The 23084-nt window shown below is 34.6% G+C and overlaps 1 protein-coding gene across 3 annotated transcripts in view; it reads right to left on the reverse strand.

The window, feature by feature from the left end:
* Window positions 1-23084, reverse strand: part of Pkc53e (Protein C kinase 53E) — a 62352-nt gene that overhangs the window by 27478 nt on the left and 11790 nt on the right. For all 3 annotated transcript variants that reach the window (XM_083038425.1, XM_083038423.1, XM_083038426.1), the window contains 2 exons: window positions 5087-5118; window positions 4912-4994 (listed from right to left, as the gene is read on the reverse strand). In XM_083038425.1, the coding sequence (XP_082894551.1) occupies window positions 4912-4994; window positions 5087-5118 (115 nt within the window). Of the gene's footprint in view, window positions 1-4911; window positions 4995-5086; window positions 5119-23084 lie in introns of those variants that run through there.

Here is a 23084-nt window from a genome sequence, read left to right on the forward strand (position 1 = left end):
CGAGGTCGAAACTGTCGAGACTAGGATTTAAATAAAGACCGACAGTGTTCTTCTTCAAACTTGCGAAAAGCAAGCTGTGAATCGCGGTGGCGAGTCTCGAATCCAAAACAGGATCAAAACAACAGAGGGCCGGCCAATGTTCCGGCAACTTTCCGAAACCACTGATAGTGGCAGCTGCTTCTGCTGCCGTTCCTTCCGCGTATACGTTCGAGCGAAAACCGAAACAAGCTCTTAGGAAGTTTCGCGGTCCCTGCGAGTCCGCGCAACGCGCATTAAGCCTTCCGGTGTTTCCTGTCACCTCGGAAAGCGACAAGTTCGGCACCAGCCGAACCTCGATTAATCCTCGGTAGCTCGTTATATTCGTAATCATCTTCGTAATTACGCGGCTGGCCCGACTCTTACAAACGGAGCTAACATCACCACATTCTTAGTCACCGAAGACGCGGGAACACCGAAAAGCAGTAGTAAACAATGTCGTCAACAGCGACACAGTTACGGTGTTTGTATTGTAATCATTTTACGGCAGAGAGAGGTATACATAGCTTCTCTCGTTTAGTTATACAGAAATTAGAACACGATATCGCATAATCGTTTGTTTCTGATTTCCTCTTCTTCTAAGCAATAAAAATAATAAGCAAAAACAGAATCAAGTTGTAGTATTTCGAAACGATATTTAATTGCTGATAAATATGTATATTATCGTTTTTATATAATTTCGATAAATTCTCTCTCTATTATCAATAATGCGAAAATAATTTATTCGATAAAGTTTATAAATAGAAAAATGCTTCCTAGAAGCCTGCTTTTGCAAGCTATATTCTTATTGGACAACGACGATAAGCGTGGATTCTCTTTCGCTTCATCCAAAAATTAAATTTCTGAACTCTCTACAGTCATGCAACGACAACTCATGAAAAATTCAAATCTCTCCCTTAAACAGAAAATTCAATTCTGAAAGATTCAAATATGTGCATCATCGGATATTCGCAAAGTAATATCGTGTGTCGCGAAACGTTGTCGCGTCAACGCTGTCCAACGAAGCTCAAGCTAATATATAATATATTATACAAGAATATACTACATAATATGTAGATTTTATGTTTCCGCGTTCGTTAACTGCGCGACTTCCTGCGTAAAGAAGAAAAAAAAGAAGCTATCTGTGCTCGCTCGTGCGTGATTTTTTTTTCTCTTTTGTCGCAGCCCGCGTCCAACAATGAAAAGCCATTATGCGCTTTACGGGGAAACCCGCGATCGCCGATATTCGCGCGGATCAATAGGCGCGGAAAGGATTACCTTTGAAGCGCAGAAGCACGGAGGGAAGGTGGAACGAGAGGAATCAGCGTTCAGGATCAAAGGAAAACAGCGAGGACTCTCGATTAGTTCATCGGAAATTCCCCGAGATAAGTAAAATCTTTTTTCGAAGCGGAAAACGTTTACAGCTCGAATGTCGAAGTCTCTTTTGTAGCATCTCTCTTAAAAATTTCACGTTTGTTCGGCGTGAAATGCAACACCTTGGATACTATTCAATTTTCTAGTCTCTAGCCTTATGGAGTCTCGATTTGGATATTGTTTTAACAAACAGTTCGTCCCTTCTCTAACATTAACATTTCTTATTTCTTAAAATAATACTCTGAAAGTGGAGAGATAAAATACCCACAAAATGTCAAATTTTGAGTTCAAAAGATTGTCAATTTTTGAATTGAAAACATATTTTATCGTCATGAAGTTTCATTGATTTCCCAAATCATTTTGAACGATACAGAAAAGAAGCGATTATGTTTTTATGCGGAAATTGCTTCGAGCCGGAAACGCTTTGCCTCCCAGGGAAATACATCAGGAAACAATATCCCGATGTATTTGATCGGCCAATCGCTTCGGTGATCGTCGCCCGGATGTGGTTACAAGCGTGGTTAAACGAAGCGCAAAAGGACGCGGTGGTGGTTTTAGGTCGATCGGCGGTGAGCGTTGTGCGAGACAAATGTGATAGAGAAACGTACAGCTTTTAGCCCTCAGGTACAGATGTACTTCCCATTCCCTCCTTTTTACCCCAAGCCAAGGATCTCTTCTTGTTTCATTATCCCTTTATCTCTCAACGTTCCGATCTCCTTTAACGCGAGTACCGTCAGCTAAGAGATAAAAAGGATACACCGGTACCGAGTTATCCGGTGTTGTGTTGTGATAAATTTCACTCTCCTTACGAGAAACTTTATACCCTTCATGTTTCTCTCGATGGTAGAAGAAAAAAACTATAGGAGGCATAATAAATTTCGCATTTTAAAGTCGTTTTAATCATCTTGACGCTAAAATTCTTATCCAGGAATAACAACTTGTTAGCAAACTACTTTTTTTTTTATTAACAATTGAAGAAACGCTAGGAACTTTATTTAAACGCGCCGACAGTATAAATAAAATGTTACAAGAGAGAGAAGAAAATTATATATTTATTTATAGCTGCAGGAAATATTTTTTGATTAAAAATATTAAATATTTATTGTGATTTTAACTCCATTATTTTGAAATTCCTATTGGAGTCTAAAAGATATATATCGTATCTCGTAACAAGATAATTTTATCTAATATATTCTAAGTAACTTGTCAAATATATCATGACAATTCCGAGGGTGGGGCTAATCTTTCTCTTTGTAATTTCACGGCTCTATTAATCTTCCCTCATTCTCATTAATAGCTTTAGATAAGAATGCTACAGGTTCGTGACGGAACAAAGTTCTCTGGTGTTCTTATAAATGATGATGTAAAGACGCAAGGCCGAGTAATTGCCGAGAGACACTCTTCGTGATTTTATAGCCTAATTAATCTGCTTCTGTCAGGCTAAGTGGAGGCTATCTCATCTTACGGGCAGATTGACCGAACGAATTACTAACGCGCACTACGTATGCGTTATTATTATCCATTTACAAGGTGACGGCGCGGCGCGATTTATCGCAGCCTTCGAAAATGACCTCGATATTGATTATACGATGGCGTGCCGTCGCACCATCCCCAACCCTTTAGCACCTTGCGCGACGACAGGACAGCGGACGACACGTCTCACACGCGTTTAGCAGCGTCGGTGCGCCAGCCAATTAGCACACGCTCAGCTGAATGCCACGCTTGTGAAACCACAGTCACGTACCATACTTATTTCATTCTCCCACATTTACGGAACTTAACTCTCTTTTTTGCGGCTCAAACCCACGTAATGAAAATTCCTCTGTAAAGTGTACATATGCATTTTTTCCCTGTTTCGCGCGTTCAACTGTAATTCAAGATTGCTGCATAAACGCAGAATTCAAGCATGTTGCTAATTTTATCTACTTTTCTCGCAATTAGTGAACTTTTCTTAATTAAGAGGTCCTACCTGTAGCTATCGAGATTCAAAAAGAACAAATAAAAATTGAAAAATATATATATGTATAAATTAAATGTTTAGCTTTTTAAAATAATAAATCATCAAAAATTATATAATCCCTATAATTATAATGTATTCTATCTTTATATCATAACTTTGTCATAGGAAATTTATTTCTTTATTAAATTCATCTCGCGAGAAGAATTAGTGCTATTATTAATGACAAATTACGGCAGAGATAATCAAATAATCTCGCTTCAGTTGCAATTCTCATGGCATTCGAAAATGATGATAAACGACTTGATTTTTTTACGTGTAAATTGTAATAGATTTTACAAAGGCATTATGGCGTTGCTATTCGATTCTGTTTTCGGATCATTTACAAGAAAACTTTGTCGTTGCGATATCTCACGCAGGAATATCTTACATCATCATCTATCACAGTCCACCAACGAACCTTAGTAACATCTTTTTATTAAAATGACATATTAGTATTTGATATATCGCGGTGGACGTTCCCTCTTGTTTACGAAACATCCTCGATTTTTTCGAGGATCAAAGAGCCGTGATGAGTTAGGTGCCTACTCTCGAGGCACGAGACTTTAATTGCTGACGTGTCAAACAGTTATTTGACTCTTTTGACCAGCCCTCAAGCTACTCTCGGTGACCTATTTCTGCTATAAAGAGACTTTTGTTATACTTCTGACCTAGCCTCGGAACGTTTGTTAATGCGGGAGCGTATAGCATACATCTTGATTAAAACAACTTTCGCAAGAGATAAATTAGCATTGTAGAAAATTGTAAATTAGTACAGAAAATTTAAAAGCACGAAAGAAGAAAAACAAAAGAAATATACGTTGAAAAATTTTCTCAATTGATATTATTTTTAAAAAAAACTAAAAAGACTCTATTTAAATTTCTATTCAATTTTCTATTTCAACGCATGTGAATGTTAAATGTGAAAATTATAAAACTTATAAAGTAAAACTTGCATGTATAAAAAAATTATAGCATATTTAACAAATTACTTATCATTATTAAATTTTAAAACGCACATTCATCAAATATAATCAAATGTAAGACTGAGTTTTTAGCAAGAGTGTGAAAAATTTTCTCAATTGATATTATTTTTAAAAAAAACTAAAAAGACTCTATTTAAATTTCTATTCAATTTTCTATTTCAACGCATGTGAATGTTAAATGTGAAAATTATAAAACTTATAAAGTAAAACTTGCATGTATAAAAAAATTATAGCATATTTAACAAATTACTTATCATTATTAAATTTTAAAACGCACATTCATCAAATATAATCAAATGTAAGACTGAGTTTTTAGCAAGAGTGTGCCTCGCGTACGTGATTAATTTATAAGATCTGTGAAAACTCGTAAAACTTTATTCTCATCGAAAGCTTCCAAGAGAGAATCCTTGGCTGAGGATAAAAAGAAGAAAAGGCAAAAATAGTCTGCGCAGTGAGGAAGAGAGAGAGGAGAGGAAAAGGAGAAAAAGAGAGAAAGAAAAAAGCCATATTCGGGGCATTATATGTAATATCGATACTCACGTCCGAGTCGGCTCCTTTGTCAGCTCCAGGACACGTGAAGGTCACGTATTCGTGACATCGCTTGTGAACGACGAAACTACATACTGAAACACAAGCAAAACGTGCCCCAAGTTCCTCCTCATGGTCACATCTTGGGCAAGTAGTAGAGCCGATGAGATCAGTCTGACCCTCTTACCTTGGCACTGATATCCCTGTTTCCCGAAGCCCCTGCAACAACAAACGGGATAAACTCATCAGCGGATACCTTGAATTAGCGAAAGAATCAATCGCGTGTCACGGGCATCTTTTTGTAATACTGCCCACATTTATGAAATGTTTTTTATTACTCCTCGTAGGTTTTTTTTATGCTCAATACGATTCGCTTCCAATAATATGCTCCATCGTATCACAATTTTGAGAAAATTGAGATTAAAGTTGTAAAACTAAATGAATACACTAATATACAACAAACTAATATATATACACGTATCATATATACAGACAATTTAAAAGTTATTAAAATCATCAATTGTCACGAATGATAATATCTTCGAGAAAGGAAATTAATTGTAATAGATTAAAATTAATAAATAATAATGATTATTGTTATAAGAGTCTCTGGAATTTTTACTAGTAAAAATATGCAATGTAGAATGGATATATTCAGAATTGTATGGCGGAATTTGGCATAGTTGTAAAGCACAATTAGTAATTTTCGTTTCGCGATTCATGTGTCGAAAGAAGTTCGCGTGATTCGTCGTCGACTGCCAAAATAATTTCAGAATCATCCAAGTGCCTCGAATTAAGTGCAGTTGGTAATACGTAACGCGACACTTTTAGTGCCGCGCGCAATAATGAGAATATGAGAGCAGTGTTACTAGTCGGTCACAGGCAATATTAATATTCTACGACAATTTTGAAACCATTCGAAGAATCCAAGAAGAAATTAATGAGATCGTTTTAGGTAAAAAAAATCCGATTTTATACATTATTAATAACAAAATATGAAATTGGTTGTAATTGTAATTGCAAGAATTGCATCTTAAAAATAATGCATTATTAAAAAAAAACAGTTTAAATCAGGATTGGCCGGAAAAGTCCAGTGAGTGGAAAAAATCATGGTAAATTCCGGTTTTTACCGTCTCGGACTTTTTTATCCAATGGAATAAACTGGCAAAAACTATAAAAATGATTACATTAAAATATATTTATATAATTTTATGAAAAAATATGCGTTTGCATTAATATGCGTTTTAATTAATAAATCATATTAATCACTATGATTAAAAAAATAAGAGAAATATAAAATCTTCTTCAATTCAAATTAATATATGAGATACATTTTTTTAAACTTTAAAGATATAAAAATTTTTTTTATTTATTTTATTGTTTTTATTAGAAAGTGCCAGTTTTTGCCGGTTTTTTCCGGAAAATACCGGTTTTTACCACTGGCATGGACTTTATCCAAAACATGTGGAATTTTGCCAACCCTATTAAATAAAATCTTGCAACATTAAAAAACAAATGCAAAACTTATAAATTATTAAATAACTTATTAATAATCTTGTATTTGCTATACATCTTTTCTCTTTATTTTTCCTTTGATTATTTTAATATTTCAATTTTTAATTGAATCGTTGGTGTATTAATAGCCTTGGCGGGTAAATAATACATTTCTGTCGCTAATACCAGACTTGTGTTAATTAGCGTAAGCACCTCTTCGCGTAAATATAGTTATTGAGAGTTAGGCTCTTCTATAATAAAATTTAATAGCGTATTTACCGCGCATGGATATAAAGCAGAGATAAATGGCGCGGAAGAAAGATTCATGAGAGTTTACGAACGTTGATTCTCACGATCTGACCGACAGATTTCTCTAATCTGTGCAGGACGAAATCTCTATAGACGACGACATCCACGATTATCTCTCATAAAAGTTGGACGAGAGGATTTTCTCAAAATAGCGATTTAATCGTTACAAACTCTGTCCTTCTCAATCTCTCTCTGTTTCTCGAGAGAAATTACCTCAGATGGCTTTCATGGCTTTTCAATGTTTTATAACGTTGACGGAAAGAAAACTCTCCTTTCTCGAAAATCGCCAGTCACGAGCATTCAAACTTTCTGCGAACCTCGAAAACAGTTACTCTTCATCGCGTGGGAGGCGGAATTTTAATGGCCACTTGGCGTCTCCGCTAATTCCTCGTGATTACTTCGACGTTCATTCGAAATTCCATTTTTCTCGACGATCTGCCACGACTTTGACGTGTACAGTTGCCGAGATTTTAACCTATCGATGAGTATACGACGGAACGACAAGCCATCTTCGACTCTTTTAGATGTAATTGGTAATTGAAAAAAGATTAAGTAAAAAGAATATATAAGCACGACGTGTTTCCAAATTGTATTTATGTTGGAAAAGATTTTGATCTTTTGTGGCAAGGCTAGTAATGCTATAAAAGATTTTGTACGTAATTTTATAAAATTACTTATAATGCACAAAAAGTTTACGCTTTTTGAAAATGGAAAAAAAATTAAAAGAATATAGAGTCTATTCTCATCAGACTTTTTTATTTTTATAGTTTTTCTCATACCTTTTCATAATTTTTTCTATTTAATCTATTTTTTTTTATAAAACTTTAAAATAATCTATAAGTTAAAAGTATTATTATACAACTTAACCAAATTATTTAAGTTGCTGTAAAATTTTCGGTCTACTAATATTACATTTACTGTACATATACACATTTCTCTGTAATCGGAATGTAATTTTAGCCGATGTAATTTTAACCAATGTTTACCAAATTGTAAATAATCTACGATTTATCGAGTCACTTCACATATACACATTGCGTGTACTAGACATATTTCTGCAGCAGCGACCTGCGATATACCTTACACAATGTGCGTAAATATTTGCTGTGTCAAGTAGATGCGCCGAGAGGTTCGCGTTCAATCGCTTGAAAAATTCTATATGCAGACCGATTATCTCGCAGCAATGTATTACGATGTCGAGAATATTATTTAAAAATTTACTTGACAATGCAATTAATTAAAGTATTATACTATAATCTATTAAAATAATTATTATTTTATTATTATGTGTATAATTCTTTTATTGCAAAAATTCTTTCAAAAGAAAGTATACATGTACATAGTGTATATCTCAAAATTCTCTATTATTAATTTTTCTTGTCGCCATGTTATAACAGCGATTATTGTGTAATAAAAGGAAATTGCTAATCAGAGAGTCAGTTAATCTGCAAATCATTCGTGAAGTACAAAAATGAAACAGCCGCATATATGTGTATTACGGGGAGAAATTTATATTACATTTGCAATCGCGCACGCCCTATGAATTACGAATCATCACGAGTTCGTTATTTACCTGATTCTGCGTTTGCGAATATACGAGTTTGTCCCATGTACATATACGGACGCGATAGATAAAGTCCGGTAGAACATCGCCCGTACGTTCAACCAGAAACTCTTAATTACGCGGGCGAGCTGTAAATTTGAAATGTTTGGTCGAGCAACAACTGAACGCGAGTGATGAATGCGATAAATCAAAACGGTTACGATACCGGAAATCTCTGGAAAGCCATATAACGTCGATAAAATCATTTCTTCTTCTTGTCTTTCATATCGCACATATTTATTAAATTTATTAAATTTATTGATATGTATAATCTTTATTATTTCTCTCTTTTTCTCTGTATACATACAACTCTTTTTACGGAATTAAATTGATTAAACTTTTATGGAGATTTCTCCGTGTATATATGTGTTAGCCTGCAAAGAGAGAGAGAGAGAGCATAAATGTTACTTCTGATTTCATATTGTGATTGCGTAGCCTCAGGTCTCTCATATAACGTGTATCCATGTTTTGTCTCATTTATCTCAATCATAAATTCCCTGTCACATTGCAATATACATATACGCATTGTCTCATTTACTATCCTTATCTAAAGTGTACATTAAACACGCACGTATACGACACCTGCTTCATCCCGTCTCTTATACGCGTTTAATTTTGACGAATTATATGATGTAACGTTATATTATATGGCAACGTTATATTATATGGCAACGTTATATTATATGGCAATTCAACTGCGCAATAACCCCGAAATTATGGCGCACGATAGATCTTTCAGGAAAGAAGAATGCTTTCGAGAAAAATGGAATGCTCCTTTTTCCAACGGCGGATAAAAGTGCATTTTAATATCGGCCGTTGTTTACGGATGAGGACTCTATGCTAGACCGCCAATTAAATCAGCTTCAACGAACAAATCAATATTTCAAGTCGTTGCTGTTCTCTCAATTAAATCCCACTTCGACGAATCGCATACATATCGTCAATTGAGAGAATTATGCCTCATAAACATGTAATCGCATGTACGATCTTCATTCCACGTCGAGTTTCCTCCAAAGGAAGTATGAATTTTTAACCGCGGATATTGGTAATCCCGAAACCGAACCCATATGCTCATATTATCCGCAATAAAAATAAACATGTAATATATTACACATCCGCGGGGCCGCGAAAAAATTTATATTTCATTCGACGTAAAGCTCAAAGGATCTACTAAAGGCGGTACTTTATGGGACTTAATCATGAATTATTTTCAATCTCCGACTGATAAATAGTTAATTACATACTCATGTCAATTACATATATTCATATTCATTAAATTCGATAATTTTTACTAAAATCTCTGATGCTGGAAATAAATTAATTATTTGACATAAAATAAAATTAATTTCAAATTTGTGTTTCACAATAGATATTACGTATCGCATACTTATAATTATTGTATCTATATATATTTAGCAAAATTATTTATCAAGAAATTGTATTTATACTGAAACTTAAACCCATAAACTTGATCGATCATCTAATCGTTGTTTTGTGTCGCTGATGACAATCACGCCATCAGGCAGTTACGGTACGACAACGATGTTGTACCAAAAATAAACGAGATCTCACGATGGACGACATCGATGACGCACGTCGTGCAACGAGGGAACGCAATAGACAGGCGTCGCAACGTCAAGGGTTAAGGGTGGAACTCGTACGAGGGAAAGATGGAAGCCACGCAAGATAAAGAGTGAAAGGTTGTAGAGCCCTCTTGTCGGGGTCGTTCGCGGCCGAAAGAAAAGTACCGACAATAGTGAAACGAGGTGGAACGAGAGCGACAAATCTGTGATTAGCCTACATTGCTGCGGAGCTTAGATCGAAATGCAAACATAGCTCGGAGCAGAAATGGCTTCGTCGTGTGCGTATACGAAATTGCATTTGTGGCGACATAAAAAAATTAAGAAATGAAAGAAAATTAAACGAGAGAAGCAATTATTTTTTCCGCGAATTTATCATGATATTGAGATCCTTTCAGTTTTCGTGTTGATTAACTTTGATTAATATTTTTATAGCAATAGTCGCCAGAGTTCTATCAATTTTCTGTATCAATGTTTGCATTTAATCATCAAAATACTAAAAGTTAAGGATTAAAACCAATAAAACTTTTTTAAAAATTTCCAATCCTTTCCCCTCCCAATTGTCGCATTTCTGTAATCGCAAATAATAATAGGAATTATTTTTGCATGTTGACAAAGCAAAATGAGAGCGAGATTATATCGATTTCGACTTTATTTTGTTGTTATAGCAAGTTCATTTCGTGGCAGCTCTTTCCCATTTGGGGAAAAAGCCTTGTGGGAAATGAACGAAGAGTGGTCGAATTGGCAGGAGGAAATCAATCGAGGAGTCACGGGAAATGGATGGCGAATCGGTCGTCGAATCGCCCGGAAAAAATTCACTTCAGATCACACAATAAACACGGTTTCAATATACAGAGCACCTTCGACCAACTGCCAACTTTCAATGGATTGGAATCGGTATTATCTTCTTCGGTGAGATTTCGATGCCATATGGCCGTTCCAATAAAGTTAATGGAATTTTAACACCTCTATTTTTCTCTTTTTATTTCTAAGAAAAGATTGCTTATCAGTTTTTTAAACAACTAACTCGCTGTTCAAAAAATGATTTCTATGTTTGCCCGTGGCAATAGAAACGCAACAGTTGATATATTTTTCTGCCTCTATAATAACGTTTAAAATTAAATTTTTAAAAACGATATTGGTTCGAATCTCTGTATTAAAAAAAATGGCAAAGTAAATGTGTCTTTCTACTGTAAAAAACAATTTTTTTTTCTAAAATAACGAGAACGGATGAATGTCATAAATGTTCAATATGTCATTTGAACAGACAAAATATGTATAGTGCGAATCGTACGAAACGTTTTAAATAATAGTTCGAAAAAAATCGTCGGTTCTCTCATAGAATGTATATTGTTAAAACCTATCAGGAACTATAGAACTCTTCGAGAACTATAAGATTTCATTGTTGGAATGCCTTTTTTCTGATGTTGAGGTGCCAGCGCTAGGAGTAAAAAATTATTTAAATATGTTTAAAAGCCGGAACTATTGTTAAAATCTATAAAAATGATTGGAACTATTCGAGATCTACCGGGAACTGTTAAAAAAAACTGCAAAAATAGCCCGCACCTCAGACTTTACTCTTGCATGAGATGCCAGCGCTAGGAGTAAAAAATTATTTAAATATGTTTAAAAGCCGGAACTATTGTTAAAACCTATAAAAATGATTGCAACTATTCGAGAACTACCGGGAACTGTTAAACAAACTGCAAAAATAGCCCGCACCTCAGACTTTACTCTTGGATGAGGTGCCAGCGTTAATATTAAAAAATTATTTAAAAATGTTTAGAGGCCGGAACTATTGTTAAAACCTATCAGGAAAAATAGAACACTTCGAGAACTATAAGATTTCATTGTTGGAACGCCTTTTTTCTGATGTTGAGGTGCCAGCGCTAGGATTAAAAAATTATTGAAAAATGTTTAAAAGCCGGAACTATTGTTAAAACCTATCAGGAACTATAGAACTCTTCGAGAACTATAAGATTTCATTGTTGGAATTCCTTTTTTCTGATGTTGAGGTGCCACGGGAAGTTAGCACCTCATATTTTCAAATTTCATTTTTTCTATTAAAATAAACGGAACTATTGCTGAAACCTATCAGGAACTCTAGAACTATTGCGGGTGCGAATAGAACTTGCATAAAAACTTGCGGTACAAAGAGTTGAGGTGCTAACTTCACACACACTGATTCGCGTAGCTTGCAACTAAATGCAATTGCGTTGCAACAATAGCTGCGATGGATGCAGAAATCCGCAAATTTATTATACGTTCCACGTCGTAAATTCCGAACATTTATTAATGATGCCGTTAATGATACGTAACACGATGAGAATATAAAAAGTATCATTTACGTCCGCTGACAATGAGTATCCACAAACACTATATTTGCCAAGTCACGCTCGACATAGTATATCGTGAGAACAAATACATCACAAACGTTGGATCAATAGGGATTAAACGATGATCTGCGTAATCATCTAAGGCCACGAGAGCCTTCTCTCGAACATGTCTATTAATTCGCAATAAACATACATCGAAATTAATAGCACTTGATCGTAGCCGCGTTTCACACTTGTAATATATTCTAAAGAACACAACAATGCGAATAAAATATCGAAAAGATATTAACTTCTTGCAAATAATTTGTCATAAAAAAATATTAATCGGTAGTATATTCGCAATATTATTAAGTTATATATTCTATTATAAGTTATATATTCGTACATATTTATAGCATCATCGTAAATAAAAAAAAATTAAAAACCTAATCACAAATTATTTTATAAAGAAATTAATAATTGTTAATAGTATAAAGTAAATGACAAAAACCTTATTTTTTCTAATTAATAAACATTTCATTTTTAATATGTTCTGCTTGTTTAATCATACTTGTCGATCGCAAGTTTATTATTTTCTAAAAGAATATCGCGTAAATATCGCGAACGTTAATAATGTTGAAGTTTAATTTCTTCAAAGACTGAAATCTCACACACACACACACACACACAGAGGATATAATTTCGCGTATTGTTGTGAAAACAACGGATATTATAAATGCACGGTCCAGTAGTACATGGCTTAAACGTCGATCTCGTTCTCGCCCCATGTAAACGCGGCAGGTCAAAACCGTCTGGTAGACGGTCCAACAGGCGGTTGGTTTGGCCGTTTGCCAAGATACTCGCGGCAATTATCCGCATACCTATTTCTCGCCGTTAGATACACGACAAAGAGGAGCAATAAAGCATCAAACTCACGATGTAGAACAAAAAACGAAAAGCAAATAAATGCGAACGTTTGCGAATTCTACTCTCTTTCGACGATACAAGTAATAAAAATCTTATTTACTCTTTTATATATAGATTTTTGCAAAATAAATTTCTAGATAATTATATATAAATTAAAATATAAACTATAATTAAAATCATATGAAGATATGATCTTGAGATACATATTTTGATGACAGCATTTACTCTAGTATTGAAAAAAACTATTCTTATTAAATTCGGCAAGAAACAATAAAACTTTTAGAAATCAGCAAACATTAAAAATAAGATGACCTAATTAGAGGATTTAACTTGAATTTATTTTTAAACAAAATTCCGCGCATTAATCGCGAATATATCTTGTTTCTCGCTAATACGGGATTCTTGATAAAAAGATAGCGAGGTGCGGCAGTTAACGGTAATAAGTGCCTAATTGCCGACACGTGTGATTATAATTCTAACATTTTAACCTTGAAATATAAGCGTTTTCCTTTCCACCTGTTCTCCACACATGTGTGGCGCGCATAAATATCTCCATCGAAATTATTATTTATTCACTATTATAATATTAATGTTAATTAATAGATTTAATATTGTAGTTTTAAAAACTTGATAAACATAAAGAGAGAGAGAGAGAGAGAGAAAGCGTATTAGTATTATCAGGAATACTCAAGTTATATTTAGTCCTTTTATAGAGTGTGTTGTATACAAAGTGACCCAGTTGCATATATTAAAAAGTATCAGAGATTGAAAAATACATGTACATACAAAGGAAGGAACGTATGTACATAAATATAAATTTGATTAACCAGCATGTGTATATACACGTGTGTGTGTAACACAGAGTGATACGAGATTTATTAGATTCAAAAATACGTGTCGCACGGATAAATTATTGCACCAATATCCTCGATTTACGCGCGCACGCGATTTAATTACGTTAAAACGTAACGTAACAAATATATTTCATGCACCTTATCGCATATTTATCGTTTTCGCATTGTGCAACGTCGGCGACGTAGCCGCGTATTGTAGAAAATATATAATACGACGTAAACTCGAAACATCGATATACCGCGAACCGCGAGAGAGCAAGAGTCCGAGTGGCAGCGAGGTGAAGCGGGAAATAACACACACGTTGGCCTTCATCGTTGGACGATATAAATATCGCGATTCAACCAACTCGCTGTCTTCGGAGTCACGAAAACAATGAATGGTCGAGTGAGATTTCTCGAGTATAAGGGAGGGCTCAACAGGCAGTTCGTTGGCCTATCGCCAACACGCGAATGTTTTATTCGCCGAAATAACATCTTCCGTTTTCTAATTAAGAAATTAATCGCCACGGTGTATGTATGTATACGCTGAATACCTTTGAGAAACGAGCCCGCGAAAATGTGTCCGTCAAATTGAAGGATATACAGAATATATGTAGAGAATAACGGCGAAATTGCATCGGTGCAGTTGGTGAAAAACATCGATTTGAGATTCCCGTGATTCGAAAGGGCTTCAAAATAACGAAAGGGTCTGATGGAATATTCGAGCTTTCATGATTGATAGATCGGAAAAAGGCGGAAGCCCTTTCCAATTGAAGATGTCATTTTTTTATCAAAATAGAAATGAATTTTTCAATCTTCAATATTTTGTCGAGAGTTCCGACTTTTTTTTTTAAAACTTCTTTCTGTATCTAGAAATGAACATTATTAAAATGTAAATTATAGAGATAAAATTAACGTTTCCATTTTTCATAATAAGCTTTTATTTTAATTTTTAATATCATGCATTAAATTATGCAATATCTTTTCACAGTATGGATGAAATCAAATCCGATTTTTGAGAAACTAGTGACGCGTATATTTTTATTTATATCACTATATTTTATTTATATCTATGATACACAGAGAGAAAAGTTTCTTTGGATTTAATAAATTTTATTGAAACCAAAGAAATATAATGCTTGAAGTAACAAATATATACTAATATTTGAAGTAACAAATGCGATTGTTTGATTTTCAAATAATATATATATTTGCTTTAAATAAAAATGTTTTTAAAAAAAAATGTCATTTTTTCTTGAATTAAAAAAATTGTTTTATTTACTTCAAACAATTTTATTATTTTTTAAAAATAATATTCATATTTTATTTATAAAATTTATTATGTTACTTCAAAGGTTTAGTTATTTTACACAAACAATTTTATCATTAATTTTTTCATTAATTATTAAACAATTTTATCATTAATTATTAAATTTTTATTTAACAAAATAATATTTCCTATAACATTATGTTTTTGTATTGAAACAAATCTAAGTGAAACAAACACGTATATTAAATCTAAAGAAACCTTTTTCTCTGTATACATATGTATGTATCATATTTCAATTTGATACCACTAAGAAACATACTCTATATATTCGATTGAAAGTGGCATAAATAATTTCTAATTCGATAAACAAATATTATTTTTCTCTGAGATAAATCTTCAGTATATAGGCTTGGGATTTGATTTCTTCGGGTCTCTCTCTAAAAATAGACATCGCAACGTAGCGTTCCGTTGCACGCAATGTAAAATATATTTGAATTAATATAAAGAGGCGGAAAGCCGGCCAGAGGGTGGCTGGAAAGCTACTCGAAGACGGCAACCTCGAGTGCACCCTCGTGCATCATATCATCTCATTCCCTTTATGCGGCATAGGAGGAAATCCGGCGGCATATACATAAACCAGAGCGGAGGAGGACAGGAGCGACATGACAGGATTCTCACGAATTTCTGAGGTATGGCCGGGATTACGGGAATCCAAATCCTGATATCCAGTAATCCTGAATGCGAGCGAATACGGAGATATATGAGAGAGAGAAAGAGATGCATCTGGGCATTATCATAATAACCAACATTCGAGTCGTTTTTCTTCGGCAAGTAGATTGCAAGGAAGACGCCCGGAGGGACGCAACATTTCTCATGAATAAAACTAATGCGCGGATGAGCTTTATACGCGTTGCTGTTCGCAAATGACGTGAGACGCGACGGATGTTCGTCGTTGCGCTTTGTTTATGCATAAGCATGAAGCAGACTTCTTCATCTTCTTCATTGCGACGTATGTATATCAGATGCGGTAAAATGTTTCATCGTTTATCGTTACCTTCGGGAATAACAGAGACACGAATAGCGATTTGTTTATAGAGAAAGATCTTATACTTAAAGTATACCTTACTCTCCGTACTTCCTTTTGCGCTTGAGTAACTATATAAATTGAATGCATAATTCAAATATGATTAATCTCAAACTTCGTAAAGAGAAAAATAAAGAAAATTTGATAAAAAGAAGATGAGACAAGTTTATTTTTCTAATCTTTCGCGATAAATTAGTTTATGCGATAGAAAATAATTATGATAATAAATTAAGGAAAGATATAAATATGTATGAATTATATAAATTTGAAAAATTTTCGAGATATTTCAACAAAAGAAATTGCAAGAGTCTAAATACAAGTTTAATCAACATGCGTTATATTTTTGTATCCATTATTTAGAAATAATAAAATTTCTAAATAAAATTAATGAAATTAGTATTTTTCTTTGCGCTGTTAAATCGAGATATTATCTTCCAACGATTTTATAATAACTTTTAACTTTGCCATTAAGTATTTAATGATATCAATCATCCTACTCAATCTTATATCGAGCCTGCACGTCATTAGCTGATATAAACGTGAACGCAACTCTTTTGGGGCGGCCGATATAGATTATGTAGAGACAGGCTGGGCTTATCCGACAATTGAAACATTGTTGAAAATTTGTTTAACGAGAGAGAAATCCCCCGAGTCATACTTTCCGCAGGACACAATTCGGATTGTCGAGCTGTCTCGCGTAATCTTGTATCTCATCCTCCCAGCAGGATAACACGATACCGCCCCGCCACGACACCGGACGAACCGATTATCCTTTCGCGACAGCTTGCACACATTTGCACCAAGGAAGGGTTCGAGGAAACTTCGATTTTCTGCGATTAACCTTTTACGCGGTGCTTTTACTGCCTGTCGGGTGCGCCTTCCGGTATCCAGCATCCGTCTTTTATACGTCCGACAAGCAGGAGACAGCTGTCAGTTTGTGAGGATGAGATCCACGTAGCGTGGATAAAAATCGGAAGGTCCTCGCGTCAAGGGAATTGCCGGAATGAAAGAAATCTCCAACTTATCTCATAGTAATATATGGAATTTTATATAATATATATATATATATGTGTGCAAAAACGAATGCACGAATTGTTGGGCAGAATATAGAAAAAATATTTAATGAACATCGTAAATTTATTTAAAAAAAATAAACTAGAATTTTTTTAGAGTAATTTTATTTTTTTATTTATTGAAATTTTTAATAGTGAATAAGAAAAAATCAATGTATGTTCTCGATCCAGCACTAAGTTTGCCACTTTAATTAGTTGCATCTCCACTCTTGTAATTTCTTGTTAAATTCTTTACGACTCATATATCTTCATAAGCAAGATAAAACTTTATGAAAAATGTTTAATATAAAATTTAATTATAGTATTAATTATTGTAATAATTTTTACGGTCCTTTAAAAAGAAAAAGAAAGGCCATATTTTTCCAATAAATGTATTATAAAGATAGTTATGATATATACATATATGTATGATATAGATTATTTTAGTAATATAAACTTTCTTATCTATCCTTTCAATATATATACCAGGTGTCCCATTTTAAAGGACCCACTCAAATATCTCATTGTCAAAAACACTGCGTTAAATCGAAAAATGTTTCCTACAAAAGTTGTAGGGTTTCAAGGGGGACATAACATGGTAATATTCATTTGACCTTGGGCGGCGTCTCCAAGGTTAGTGAAGGTTAACCTTAAGTGAAGGTGAGAATGAATTTTGAAGAAAATAAAAAAATGCTTCAGATAAAAGTTGTTCAAATTAATTAGTAGAAAAAGATGTTATAATAAAAAATATGGGTTTCCATTTAAAAAATTTATTCTCACCTTCACTTGATACGGTATGTATAAAATCCCTAGCAATCTTGATTGAATTATATGAAAAAATACTACCATTTAATTTTTTTCTAAATTTGAATTCTCCAAAAGTATCAGACTATCCAAAAGTCGATAAGAATCTGCTCACGTTCACCAAAGAAACTTTGTTTCACGTGACGTGCTAATAAACCTCAACTACCTCAGGTTGATCCTATTATGGATCCTGCTAAAAGAGAGAGAGAGAGATAGATGAATGAAACGATATATATATATATATATATATATATATATATATATATATTAAGGTAAGGACTTTTCTATCTATAAAGTCATACAGAGTGATTACCGAGAAACAAAAGTCAGATACAAGAAATACAAAGTCGAGTCGTTTCCGATGAAATATCAAATAGTTGATGACGTTTCGCGCGCCGATTTATACGTCGATTCCGATCAACGATGACTGTCATGTGGTCCGCGTACGAGAGAATTTCCAATCAGTTAGAAAAGGGTGCGCATCGATGAGAACACACTATATATAGCGTAATTCGCTTCGCGTTTCAATTCCCCGACTTGCCATCATGCTCTCCGTCACGAGTGCTCTCGTTGCATCCGCTAGATAGGTCGACACGAACGATACTTGACGATAATCGATGATGATCTGAAAACACGAAGAGTCGGCGGAGACAGGAACCGTTTTGAAACTACGATGACTCGGCTTTCGTTGTTCATTAATATTTTAGTTAGTCACAAGTTCTCTGGTTGTCAATAGCAGTAATATTGGAAGAATTCCGATATTTTAGACGTGACAATATGAAATATTACCTGTTACGACAATTCTTCAGAGTTTCCGCGGAAACTGAAGTAAAATACTGGAAAACTGACGAGACGGAGAAAGAGGAGAAGCTGTACCTCGAAAGGAACAAATATTCGTAAAAGAAGAATTCTTTAGCAGCTACAAACGCATCATTGAAAAAATATCTAAAAATATCTAATATTGAAACACACAATATTTCAAGTAAATAAGGCCTATATTAATAATCATTATTTGACAAATAACCATTTCATGATCTCTATGATTATTCCCTAATCTAATTTAATTCTTGCAAAAATTCATAAATAATGAAATAATCTTCAAATATAATTGAATAAGACACATAGGCCTAAGACTTTTAATTTATTTGTTTTTTTTAAATTTACACATATATAATATAAAAAAATAAATATATATAGTTTAGTAATGTCTCATAATCGTATAATCATATAATAAAAATTTCTATTGCTTCTCGGTAAAATGCATTTTTGCATGACGTTTATGAAGAGCTAAACTTGAGAGTTCATACACTCGGATTCAACAACAAGCAAAATCTCTTTCCTACATTCCAGTATATACAACGTAAAAAATAATATTCCTTTCTTCCTTACGAAAATTATTTCTAATGAAAATATTTATAATAAAATTGGAGAGATAATGTGTGAATCTTTTGCGACACTCTGTCTCTGACTTTGCGGCCAATAATACGAGCTAGTGACGACGCCGTGTGCTGCGACGTACAATACCGTATTGTACGAGTGCAACGAAAGTCGGAGTTTGGCCGGCTATTTTCATCCCGAGTTTGGCCGCTCTTTCTCCCTTCCACCCCCTCCCCCTCACCGCTCCTCTTACCCTTGATTCTCATCGATTCGCGACTCTCCTTCCGCAACCCTCTTGTGGCCTCGCCGCACAAAGCAGCTAGCCTGTGACACGCCACACGGTAAAACGGCTCTTATGTGTATCTCCGAATCAGCGAAAGCAAGCAACGAGAGAGAGAGAGAGAGAAAATACAACAAAGAGTGCGAAAAATGAGACCCGCGGCTTTTATCTCGCTAATCCAGTTACTGCTAACAAAAATAACGAGGTTGGTGCCAAAAGAAAAAATGATAATTCCAACAATAGATCGGCAAAACAAATTTTGTGAATACGAATTACGATATCGTGATTTACAAGAGGGTGTGATCACAAAAATGTCACAATCGCAAATTACAAGTTACGAGTAAACGGAATTTTCGAGACAAAATTTTAAGCGATCAAGTGATCGAAAGCAAATATGTCTGGACGAATGTTCTGTAAAGCAAGCTATTTGCATTCTCCGAGACGCGGGTAGTGTGATATTTCGGAGTTTGACTATTTTGTAAAACACCTCCCCAACAAAAACTGACAAGTGAACGCAACCACTCGAATAAACCAATCCCAAAATCGTGCCCCTCTTGCTTCCCAATGTATAATATAAATTCAAAAAGCTGACAAGTAGTTTTGAAGCAAATTATTCATCCCGTAAACGCCTTCGTCTCGGAGATGGAAAGAGAGATTGAGTTTCCACAATTCCGTACAGATTTCTATGCAAATTTCGGGTTTCCGTGGATATCGCGTCTCGCGTACTACCATATATCAGTCAATCGCGAACAAATTGCGCGAACAAGATTGTCCGATTTTTACGAGAGTGTGCTTAATGACGGCCAATTTCGAAGGAACTGCGCCGATTCGAATCTCTCAGATCCAAAAAGAGATATATGCACATACATGTAACCGCATATCTGTATCTGTGTGTTGGATGCTGCAACGGATGTACATGTATAGCGCCGCTTCCATTTTACCTCGTCGGAAGCGTCGACTTTCATGCGGCCAACTGTAGGTCGACAGGCCAGTGTGTTTATTGAAAGCAAACGAAGCGCCCTTTCGTTCCGTTCTACTATCGTAAGGCCGGGTCTACAATAGATGTAGTAAGCCCTAAGCCTTAAGAAATTAACCAATTACAATCAAGTATGAGGAGAATACGTGACTGTAATTGGTCAATTTCTTAAGGCTTAGAGCTTATTACACCTATTGTAGATTCGGCCTAAAACTCGGCGTTATAGAGCCCTCTCTTTTCCCTCTCTTGCTTGACTATATTATTTCCACTCGAGTCTATCATCGGGTTAAAGACCCATCATTCCAAACTATCGACTCTCGCCCGGCTGTTGCAAGACGGAGAGCGGCTCTTTCTCTGGTCGCCCACGCTCTTCAAATTTAACACATTTGTCCTATGGCAAATTTTGACACAATCTTGCGACGATTTCAATAAAAACATACTCATTATATTCCTTTAGATTTCTTCTACACTAATTATGTGTGTATTATATAGTGAAAATATAGAAAAATATCTGAATATATAAAGAGTAGCCTTTAAATATATATCGCCTAATTTTATGTGCAAAAATTGATATAGTTTAATGGTTATAGAAAAATGCATACAATACAAAAAGGATAAAATTAATAATTATTGTAAAATCTCTCGTAAAAAAATTTAAAATATTCATTTATATATATAGTAGTCTCAAAATCATAAAATAAAATTATTAATTTTTTTTCTTGAAAAACTTTAGAATTCTATTTATTCAAAAGTTTCAATTCTTATTTCAATTCTATGTATCCTAAACAAAGAAAAAAATTTTCCGTTTACATTAAATTGTAAAAATCGTCTGAATTTAATTTCTAACAAAATTCAATTATTAGAGTATCGAATATCGCTTCAATTCACTTTATCTAAAAATAATATACATGATTACGAGATAATAAGCCGATTGCGCAGTTCAATATCGGAAAAATTGAAGATTGTTTTTAGATGACTATCTAATACTCTCGTTCCTCCTTCTTTTTCGATCGAGCCAATGCAACGCGATCACCTGCAGCGTACCGATATGCAAGTGGATCATTCGTTTATCGCCACTCGAGACGACTCGTAACTCTATCCAGGGCAATCTAATTCCATTATTCCGACGCGGACGATAAATGTGCGCGCAATTGCAACAGAACCGTCGCCTAGGCGTTGTCTCCGTCATAATGTCGCCGCGACATACGTCGTCGATACTCTTCAACGCGAAATCCTATATTACGTACAACGAGAGAGAGAGATGCGAAAGTGGAGTTATGTGTGAAATAAACCGATTTGGTTGCGCAAACAGTGTTTACACGACAGTCTTTCGTTGGTTCTAAAGAGCATTAAAGGAGTAAATATTACAGAAGACTGCACGCTTCTTCGCTGCCGTTAAAGTCAAATAATACAACGATAACAATAATGTTCTCGCAAACTGAATAGGAAGAAACAGCTGTATACACACAACAGTATTACACGGGGAATTAATTTATTGTAGAAATATGTACGGAGAGAAAGTTAAACGCAGTGACATTTAAAGTATCTGTTGCGACAAAATTTTGGATACTGTACGATACCACGTACAATGGAAATTTATAAATAATGTTGCTTAATATATAAACTTTACGTGACCAAGCATATTATAATGTTCGCGGCCTTTTCACGTTTCTTTACCTAGCACCGTCGCGTTTTTTTTTTTTTTTTTACTGCAAAATGGTCTTGTTGGATAAAATATCATTAAAATATATATGTTCTTGACATACACACAAAATATGTGACAACAAACAAAGGATAAAAATTGTTAGGTATTCGAGAAGATATTCATTCTATGAATACGAAATTCAAGATACAATTGAAAATCATATTCACAACTATATACATATGGAAATTGGATTCGAGATACGTATTTATAAAATACGATATATGGTTCGTATTTCACAGATATGTGTATTTGAAGTTATTTTACCGTACAGCAAATATATCGTGAACAGAGAAAATGTTTGGGATAATTGCTTATGTAACGATGATAAAAGCGCGGAGCCTTCAAGGGGCTCATTGTCACGTCGCGTCGTTTCTCGACCATCTCGTTATGAGCGTCATCGTTGCGTGTAACGAGAGCCTGAAGAACCCGGCGTAAAAAGTCCCTAATACACAGAGATCAGCGTCACAGCTACATAATTGCGTAAGAGCACTCGCTGCGACGTAATCTCGTTACGGATGAATTGGACGAAGCACTGCAAAGGCTCTAATGGCCGTGAACTTTCATCAGAAAGAAAGA

This window comes from Prenolepis imparis, unplaced genomic scaffold (assembly GCF_030444845.1).
Source record: "Prenolepis imparis isolate NDT839.2.m4 unplaced genomic scaffold, iyPreImpa1.0 SCAF_5, whole genome shotgun sequence".
Taxonomy (NCBI): domain Eukaryota; kingdom Metazoa; phylum Arthropoda; class Insecta; order Hymenoptera; family Formicidae; genus Prenolepis; species Prenolepis imparis.